At 41.5% G+C, this 10,154-nt stretch overlaps 1 protein-coding gene across 1 annotated transcript; it reads right to left on the bottom strand.

Moving 5' to 3' along the window:
• Positions 1–782: 782 nt before the first annotated feature.
• On the bottom strand, positions 783–5,636 carry LOC137048460 (interferon-induced very large GTPase 1-like). The gene is made up of 2 exons (XM_067426628.1): positions 5,480–5,636; positions 783–5,440 (listed from the first exon to the last, which is right to left on the bottom strand). The coding sequence occupies exons 1-2, from the start codon at positions 5,634–5,636 to the stop codon at positions 891–893; spliced, it is 4,707 nt and encodes a 1,568-aa protein (XP_067282729.1). The 3' UTR covers positions 783–890.
• Between the last annotated feature and the right edge of the window lie 4,518 nt (positions 5,637–10,154).

The raw sequence follows: 10,154 nt of genomic DNA, 5'->3' as shown, positions 1-10,154 counted from the left end.
CCATTCACAACTATGTTTGGAAACCTTTAGACTGATGCAAACTACACACATCCATTTCATTCTTATTCAGAGAAATAAGTATTCTCAGTGACAGCTATTTGTAATGCAACATCTTACACAGAATCAGCTGTTCATGAACAAATGAATGAACACATGACAGTTCAATCTTTTTCGATCATGTTTGGTGTCTATTTGTGTAGTATATTGCCAAGGTTATTCTGATGGTGGTTTGGAAAGTGAGAAATGCATTAATAAACTTTAAAGACACTTTAAATACTGTACCTCAGTTTTTTGGAGTTCTGGTAACTTATTCGTGTTTACAATGGAATTGAATTAAAATAAAACAGGAAATTGTATGAATGTACATTTATTTGCTTTTTTCTAAATTAAAATATATATATATATCTATAGATATACATTTACCTTAGTAAATTTAACTTAAATATACTGTAATAACATAAGTATAATGTGCAATAACAACAAAGTAATTGATATTACAAAAAAATAGTTAAATGAACTCAGTTTTTTAAGCTTATATTAACTTGAGGCAAATAGTTTCCTCAAATTGGTTTAAGTAAATTGAACTTATCTGGGTTTACAGTGTATGCTTAGCATATAAAAATGCATTTAAAATATTTATTGGTACATTTAATTTTCACTAGGGTTGTCTTAAAGTATTAATCATGTGCATTGAGTCATGTTGTTTTGAAGTTAAGATCATTTCACAGACACTTGTAGGAATTGAATCTTGTCTTTAATCCTCCTCTAGTATATTTGAAGTTCTGCTCTTCTGAGGCTTATGTGACTTTAGAGACTCACTGATGAATGGCAGAGAAACTCATTTCTGACTGCAGAATCTGAGAGACGCAAGTCCCATTTTCTTTTCTCCTTTAGATATATTTATTCAAACTCTCAATAGCTTCCTGTTTTGAGTATTTTCTCCATTCTTTTTGGATCTCACCACTTCCCTCAAATGTTTTACTGTAGTATTTTTCCAGATCTTTCTGGAATCTGCACACAAACCACTTCCAGTAGGGCAGCTCAGAGAGATCAGAGGTGATGCTCCAGCCTGCATAAACTCCTCCTGCTGTTCTGTAATCTTTATATAGGACTGTATCATCTGAGTCATTGGGATAAAAATGTAGATTGCTGCTTGCTACGGCTGATGTGCAGATATGATTAGACAAGTTAGATGTATTCCTGTCATTTACTCCATTTAGTCCAATACTACGATGGAAAGGAACACTGTGATCTCCATAATGGTCTTCTATGGTGTTGGTGCAGACGGCTCTACAGAATGGACACTGAACCCAACAGCACTGGCAGAAGTGATCAATCAGAATATCTGCTGGCCTGAACTTATAGTCCAGCTTTACTGGGAATGTCTTTGTGTTGAATCTACTGCTGATATCTGACATTATAGCAGGAAGTTCTTGTCTTATCACATCTTCTAGGAGGCTGAAATCATCAACATCCTCATGTTTCACTCCACTGAGGTCTTTTTCAGAGAAGATCAGCACATCTGAGAGCTGCTGTGTGAAACTCTTCAACCACAAACCAGCATCTCCTCTGTTCACTTGAACATGTTCAGTAGATTCATGAGCTGCTTTCATGATCTTCTGCTGCAGAAGTTTAATGTTCTCCTTCATCTTTGGTAAAACACTGACACTGAACTTATCAGTGATGTACCGACTGACTTCATCTCTGATGAAACTCTTGAAGTGATCTCTGGGATAATTAATGTAATCCATGTATTTGACAAAATCCTCCTGTTCTGCCAGTGTCTTCAGGATGTGTTTCTCTAGTTTGGATCTGTTTCCATTCAGTGATTCACAGTTTGATCTCATTTCATCTGTCAGATCTCTGGCAGTCTTCTTGTAGACGCTCTGCTCAATGGGCTCTTTCAGTTTCTGACAGATGATCTCTCCAAAAATAGCAGCTGAAGTTGCTCCATGACAGTATTTCTGGAAAATACTATAGTACTCTGCTCTCTTCTTCTCAACATGTATTGCTTCCTCAAACTTTCTGTGTTGATCAATGATCATCTTTTTTGCTTTCTTACAGATGGAAAGAACAGAATCTATGAAAAATTCATCCTTAAACTCATATTTTACTGATTCTTCCTCATGATCTGTTAGTCTCCTCTTGATGTAATCTATGAGTTGTTGAATGCAGCTTCTGTTGTAGCCCGTCTTTGAAATGTTGAATGACTGAATCATTGTTTCAGTCTGCTGGTCAACATCTGTGACTAATGATCTTATTTTAGCTTCATTTTCTGGAGACAGAGTTCGAATGTATCCAAATGCTTCTTTAAATCTTCTGAAAGCATTCTTTATAGCTCTTATAAAGCGATTTTTTGTGGATTTTTTGAAAATAATATATTGAAGATAACTGGGCACAGTGAAAACATCTGTAGTGTGATCCACAGGGAGTTGCCCCTCATAGATGTCACTGAGGATCTCTCTCACATCTCTCATTATGTCAATTTCTTTTACTGGAGGAGTGTCTGTGATTATCTTCTTTACATCCTGTTCCCAAACCAAATCAAACTCTTTCTTCAGTGTCTCCTCATCATTTGCTTTGTCTTTGAGTTTTAAGGCAATTTCTTTACTCTTTTCATGAAGTGTGTTTTCATGGCGTGTCCTCTGAGCATCAATTGTTTTCTTTAATTTTTCTTCATCTGTTTTTTCTTTGAGTTTTGAGGCAAGTTCTTTGCTCTTTTCATAGAGAGTGTTTTCATGATTTCTCTTCTTCAGGTCTCGCTGCTGAAGAATCTCATTTAATTTCCTCTTTGTTTCTCTCACAATGTTTTCCTGAACATCTTTGATTTTGATTTCAAATGATGTTTTCCACTGAATCAGTATATCTTTATCTTTGTCTTTCTCAAAGAATTCAGACATTGATTTCTCCACTTCTTCACTTGTCGTCTTCAGTTCTTTTTGAAGATCAGTTTCCTCAACCTCATGAATTGCTTCATTTTCTATTTTGTTGTGTAGTTTGTTCTCAGTTTCTATCATGGCATTGTGAAGACTCCAGGACCACTTGCTGTATTTTTTCTCCAGTTTTCGGTAGGCTGAAATCTCCAGAGAATTTTGAAAGCTGAAGACGAATCGTTCATTCAGTAAAGCCTCCCAGAGATCATTAATACGGTCTTTTAGGTCTATCAGCCTCATCCCATCTGATTTTGAGGCATGAAACAAAAAAATTGTTTTCTTTAGTTCTTGAATATTCTCACAGTAGTTTGGGTTTGGTGGTGCCATCGGTGGGTTTCCCTCCCAGAGATGAGCAAAATACTTCACATCATTCTGAATGTCAAATTTAATAACATCACTGAAACGTTCTGCATCACAGAATTCATCTTTAGCAGTGATTTTTGTCATCTCATCCAGAGTCCTCTGCAGTCTTTTCCTTCCTTCCATGTTTTTCTCTCCAGCTGTGACGTCTGAGACGTTTTGATGTACAAAAACACATCTGGGATTCAGTTTGACCTTCTTCATCCTCTGCAAAGCCTGAATGACAATCTGAAAAATGTCTTGCATCTCGGATGGGTTTTCTCCAAAGATGTTGATCAATGTCAAATTTGCAAGACCAACAACAAATGTGGCCAATTCATTGTCATGATGCCTGGTTGAACTTCCAGTCAATTCTGGAGCACGAAGACCCTCAGTATCAACAACCAGAATATAGTCAAAGTTCATCTGCGTTTTCATCTCATCTGACAATCTGACCAGCTGCATGAAAGCTCCTCTGGTGCACCTGCCAGCACTGACGGCAAACTGGAGTCCAAACATGGCATTGAGCATGGTGGATTTCCCAGAGCTCTGAAGCCCTAAAACTGACAGCACAAAGACTCTCCTGTCTCCCAATTTCTGGATGAGTTGATCTAGAACAGCAGAGATCCAGATCACAGGAACATGAGCAGCATCTCCATCCATCAGCTCAAGTGGAAATCCAGAGATCATCTTCTCTGCTGCAAGACTCGGAAGAGAAGAGAAGTCAAACTGCAGGTCTTTCTTGTTCTTCTTCACAGATGAACATGATTCATAGATCTGACCGATCTCCCTCATGATGTGCTCCAGACCAAAGGTTGCAGCTTCAAGATCCTCAGATATTCTCTCAAGTTCTGCTTGTTTAGCTGTCAGTTTGTCTGGTTCACGTCTCTCTTTCAGTTTTAAAACCATTGACCATGTTTCTTCATATTTGTGATGAAGATCAGAAAAGTCAGCTGAAATGTATTCATCCAGGAGAATTTTGAGCCATTTAATGAAATAGATCTTCTCATATTCAGCATCTGAGTTCATTTGTTTAATGAAGAACTTCATGAACTCACTGATGTCAGATTCATGCTGCTGTTCTCGGATTTTCTTCATCTCTGTTTGTTTTCTACTGATGTCCATTTCTATTTCATCTCCATCAGGTTGATGTAGTTCTTTGTTCTTTTTACTCCACTGATGCCACAGTTTCCCCTGACAGGGCAGAAATGATTCTTTGATTTGTGTCAGATCTGTCTTCCACAGTAAACCCATCATTTGCTGTGCTGCTTCTCTTCCTCTCCTGCAGTCATCATCTCCTTCCTCATCTACTCTGATGTCTGAGTGTTTGGACAAATCTTCAAGCATGAAAGCGGTAGATGAATCTGAGAGACAATCATTTATTGCTCTTCTAATCTCTTCAGACACTTCTGACTGATTTCTGTCTTTCAGACCAATCCTATATTTTTTCTTCATCACAGTTACAGCAGAATCATCCTCGGTAAAAAGACAAATGAGTGGCTTTGAGCTCTTGTAGAGTTGTTGAAGTTTTATCATGTATTTGTCATTCTTGACAAGTTGTGGTAGAAGAACAACATTGACTGAAGCCATTTCAGTGAGGATCTGCAGCTGTTTCTCATGGTCTCCAGCATCACCATGTAGATTACAGAACGCAACACAGTCAGTGAATTTATCCGTGTTTTTCCCAGAGGGGCAGAACCAGGCGATCTCCACCACCCCATCCATCAGGACTCTGGTTCTGCTGCTACCTGGGCAGTTCCTGTGGAAGAACGTGTTGTGTTTCTCATTGATCAGACTGTTCATCAGCTGAGACTTGGATGAAGACACAGAGCCAAACCTGAAGAAAAACACCATTGGAGTTTCTGCCTTGTAGATCAACTGGGTTTGACTTAAAATTTCATTGTTGGTGTTTCTGATCTTCCAGCTCTTGCTGATTTGTCTGAATGTCCAGAGAGGAAACTCAGTGTGTTGTGTGAATGGATCAGGAACAAGCAGAGGCAGAGCGTACTGACATTGGGACAGTTTAGTGACCATCAGCTGCTTCAGGAAACCATCAGCACAATGAAACACAGCCATCTGAACATCCATTGGGTGGATTCGCTCAGACTGGCTTGTTCCTTTGTTAGTCACTGACATTAAATTGAAAAAAATATCATGAGCATCAGTCTCTTGTTTAAATGAATCATAGCTGTCTTGTTCAGTGTAACCTTGCTCAATTGCCTTATTAGTTTTAATGTATCTTGCTCTGTAGTTCATCATTAGTAATTTTTGTATGAACGTCTGAATCAGATCCTCTTCAGCACAAAACTCATGGGACTGTAATAAAATTGCAGATGTTAATTGAAGAACATCTGCAGCTCTCATTTTATTGTGATTTCTGCCTTCAAGATGAAGTCTGTGAAACAGATTAATTTTTTTTGTCAACACGTCCTGTTGTAGATGTTGATCTGAACTGACTTCTGATGTTCCACAGTGCCCATTTTCTGCCTGTTGAAGAAAAAACAAACATTTTATTTGCTTTTATAATTTTGTTTTGGTCTTACATAATAATATCGCTCTAGACTGATTGTGGCGAGGTGGATGAGTGAAAGACATGGAAGGAGCAAGTGAGACCAGTGTGTGATTGAAAATGAGTGTCAACTGCGAGCCACACCGGTCTTGAGTCCTATCATGAGGATGAAGGAGACGGGAACCAGCGAACATTTGTAGACATTAATAAATAAACAAAAGGAAATTAATGATTAACGAATCCACATTCATGATTAAAGGGGCAAGAGCTCAAGCCCTCTCTGTGCAAGCCACTGTAGTAGTGTAGGCCAGTGGTTCTCAAACCTGTCCTGGGGACCCCTCACCACTGCACATTTTGCATGTCTCCCTCATCAGACACCCAATTCAAATTTTAGAGTCTCTACTAATGAGCTGATGATTTGAATCAGGTGTGTTTGATGAGGGAGACATGCAAAATGTGTACTGGTTGGGGGTCCCCAGGACAGGTTTGAGAACCACTGGTGTAGGCTACACCGGGCCCAAGCTAAAGTAAAATACTGATGTCAGAGTAAGCAATCAATGTAAGCATGTTTTGCCGGCATGAAGTTACTACAAATTTTAATACGAATTGAGAATTGTTTTTGCACATATGTGAGAAATAACATCAAACTGCCTAGTAATAACTGAAGAGTGTAATGCTGTATGTGGACTTGTTTAATCCTCCTTATGGAGGATCTTGAGAGATTTAATGACTTTTATCTTCAGTTGATTTCATCTAAAGCTGTTGCTAGAAGTCAGTTATATTGTGTTCCCATTCAGTTGGTCACGTTTGTATGCCTACATCGGAATGTACATCAGAACTGACCAACAAATTGGAGATTGCGTAAAGACCAATCTACTTTGAGTGTAAACTAAACGAGCCAATAAACATTAGCATGTGTTTCAAACAATGGCATGCAGGAACATGACCAGAGTGGTGTTGAGATCTACACTCAAATGCCTCAGATGAGGTGTCAAAAGAGTCCCTTCACCTATTCCCAATCTAGAGCATTTTCCGGGGCTACTCAGACGGGGCCTACTTCGGGTAATAGCCTTAGTGGTGACCTGAGAATCACAGTGAGGACTTCCCAGCTGAGTCAACCTCCTCGGACCCCTCATTTCTCAACACCGCAAGCCTTGGCACTTCCAAGAGACCATGGGAGACCATGGGAGGCCAGTTGTTTCTTTTTGGTCTCCGGCAGAAGACAGGATGCCGATTGCTGCATTGAAGGGTGATCTTATATCCTACAGGGATGAATATTCAACTGCACTGTTCCCTTCATGTGTGGTAGCATTGCCTGAGTCTGACCCAGAGCGGCTATGCTTTCCCGGACCACCATGAGTGTCGGGCTCGAGTGGAATCCACCACTGTGTCCTGAACCCTCAAAGTTGGACGATTGGTATTTCTGGGAGGCATGCCCTTTCTCAGCACGCCACCCTAGTGCCTTTCTTTCTGGAAGTGCATTGGAAGTTAACAGATCATGGATGCAACATTTTTTTTGCCCTAAGCTGGTCTGGTGCTGCATCCTCCTTCACTACCCCTGATGGTGGTGTGACTAATGGGTGTGTGGAGCTCCCCCCAGTGGAGTAATCTGTGGCAATGCAACTCTGTACCAAGACTGCTACCTCTTAACGGGGTAATTTACGGTTCCCCTCCTAAAGGTACGATTGTACGATTGCGTCTTTTCTGGCAGGGCTTACACATCTTGACACATCTTGACATTGGGGAGAATGCCATGGCACTCATGCAGGTCTACTAGGCCTAAGCCCTCAAGGAAATGCACATGGGTAGTTTCAATCCAGGGCTTATGCAGGTTACTAAATACGGCGATGGACCTCGCTCTCAGGGTGACGAAAGTCACCGCACGCTCCCTGGATCAGCAAATTTCCATACTACTGGATCAGGAGTGCCACCTGTGCCTGAACATAGCAGATATGCATGAGCCTGACAAGCTTTGGTTCCTCAATGCTCCTGCCTCACAGAGTGCGACGCCAGAGTGCGATGCTCTTCAGCGATGCCATTGAATATTTTGCCCAGCAGTTTTCAATGACACAAAAACAAACAGAGGGACTCAAGCTTATCCTGCCCCCGCGACTAGCTACTGTCTCCAGCCAGTTGTCACCTGCAGCACCTCAGCCTGCTTGTTACCATTGGGGTTGCCCAGCCTGCCAGCAAGCCTGGCGACAAGCACAAGGGAAAGAGAAAGACCCAGGGAAAGAAGATGCTGCTCTCCAGGAGATGGTGTCCAAACCAGTCCCTCCTCCAGAAGAGGGCAGAGTGGAGAATGTTCAGTTTCATTTTATTTTGGTTACCGTTGTTCAGGGTTACCCACATTTTCCTTATCCCTGTATCACAGTTGGCAGTGTGAAACCCTACAATGCCTTGCCATTCCCTCTCTTCCATTGTCAGTGGACAGCAGTATGCAGCTTCAGAACACCAGAAAGCCTTCTCACGAAACCTGCTACCCCACACTAGGTATGTCTGTGGTTCCATTGGTCCCACTTACGCACAGTATCTGGAAGTCTGGCTATCACTGCCCAGCTCGTCTCGCAGGCTCATCAGGGCCATCAGATGCGATTCAGTTTGCCCGGTGCCCTCCCAAGTACAGGGGCTTGATGCAAGGGCAAACTTCAACTCTGTGTGGAGCTGCGATGCTCCTGCCTTGTGGGACAGAGATTGAGGTCCTAGTGGTGATGGTTGCGATTGAGCTATTCCCTCCAGCCGATATGAAGGCAGGGTTTTACAGCCCCTACTTCATTGTACCAAAGAAAGGCAATGGTTTATGGCCAATCTAGTCTAATCAAATACAGAAATGCATTTCAAAAAAATCATCCCTGATATTGGTTTGCAATGATCGACCTGAAGGACGTCTACTTTTATATCTCAATTCTCTCTCACCACAGACCATTTCGACACTTCACATTCGAAGGGTGGGTCATATCAGTTAAAGTCCTTCCCTTTGGGCTGTACCTGTCTTGCCATTCCCTCGTTTTTACAAAGGTTGCAGAGGCAGCCCTTGTTCTGCTCAGAGAAGGCAGCTATCTCGATGACTGGCTCATGCTAGCTCAGTCTCTGGGATCAGTTGTGCAAACAAAGGCTGGGACATAGTGCTCAGTCACCTCAGCCTGTTGGAACTTCGGATCACCTGGGACAAGAGAAAACTCTCACCTGTGCAGAGAATTGCTTCATATGAGGCCACTTCAACACTGGCTTCATGGCTGAGACATAAGATGGCTGTGCGTGGCAGAGCGGCATGTACTGGGCTCTTGTTACTCCGTACTGCTGCCAAACCTTCAGCCTGAGGTCAGACCCTTCATTTCGACGGGCAGGAGTTGCCCTAGAACAAGTGTCCAGAAATGCTGTGTTACGGACAGCACTGCAACCATAGCAGACGTCAACCGAAACTGTGCAAAGTTCACACTTACCATCTGAATCTAACCATGTCAAGTCAACAAATGGCTGTCCCTCTGATATACTCATTCCTGATCATATCCATCCTCGTTACTCCCAAAGAGAACCTCAACATCTTCAGCTCTGCTACTTCAAGCTCTTCCTCCTGTCTTTTCCACAGTGCAACCGTCTCCAAACCATACAACATCACTGGTCTCACTACTGTCCTGTACACCTTTCCTTTCATCTTGCTAGTATTCTTTTATCACACAACAGACCTGACACTTTTCTCCACCCGTTCCAACCTGCCTGCACACGCTTCTTTACCTCTTTTCCACGTTCCCCATTGCTCTGGACTGTTGACCCTAAGTACTTAAAATTCTGTGCCTTATTTTCCTCTTCCCCCTGTAACCTCATTGTTCCACTTGGTTCTCTCTCATTCACACACATGTATTCCGTCTTGCTGTGACTAACCTTCATTCCTCTTCTCTCCAGAGCAAACCTCCACCTCTCTAGACTTTCCTCCACCTGCTCCCTGATCTCACTACAGATCACATGAACATATGAACATATATGAATTTGTTTAATGTACAAATTATAACTTGCATTACAAAAATAAACAATGTACAGAACAACCACTTCTCATTTATTTAGCCAACACATTTCAAGTTAACGAAAATTAACCATAGACAGCAATTTCTTTGTTTAACCCCATGCCATTCAAAGATCGCCAACAACCTCAGATTACTATTGTTCAACATTCACTGCTTGTTAAAACATCACACTCTTACTTTATCTGGACAATCTCAGTATCATCAGGCAGATTAAGACGTCAGCTTCGATATTTGAACACTGTTTATGATAAAACTGAGTTGCAGTCACATTATTTTCTTCATTTATGTCAGGTGTGCATTATAATCAATCCGTTATGAACGATATATTGAATGGAATATCAAACACACATT

This window comes from Pseudorasbora parva, chromosome 2 (assembly GCF_024679245.1).
Source record: "Pseudorasbora parva isolate DD20220531a chromosome 2, ASM2467924v1, whole genome shotgun sequence".
Taxonomy (NCBI): Eukaryota; Metazoa; Chordata; class Actinopteri; order Cypriniformes; family Gobionidae; genus Pseudorasbora; species Pseudorasbora parva.
The sequence above is the reverse complement of the archived record's forward strand: the minus strand, read 5'-3'. Positions and strand labels throughout refer to the sequence as shown.

Excerpts from the sequence above, each read along its gene's own strand:
- LOC137048460 (XM_067426628.1), bottom strand. The coding sequence starts at position 5,636 with ATGAGAGCTGCAGATGTTCTTCAATTAACATCTGCAATTTTATTACAG. Across the intron at positions 5,441-5,479 it reads TAATAAGGCAATTGAGCAAG|AGACTGATGCTCATGATATT; the intron begins GTTACACTGAAC and ends CATTTAAACAAG.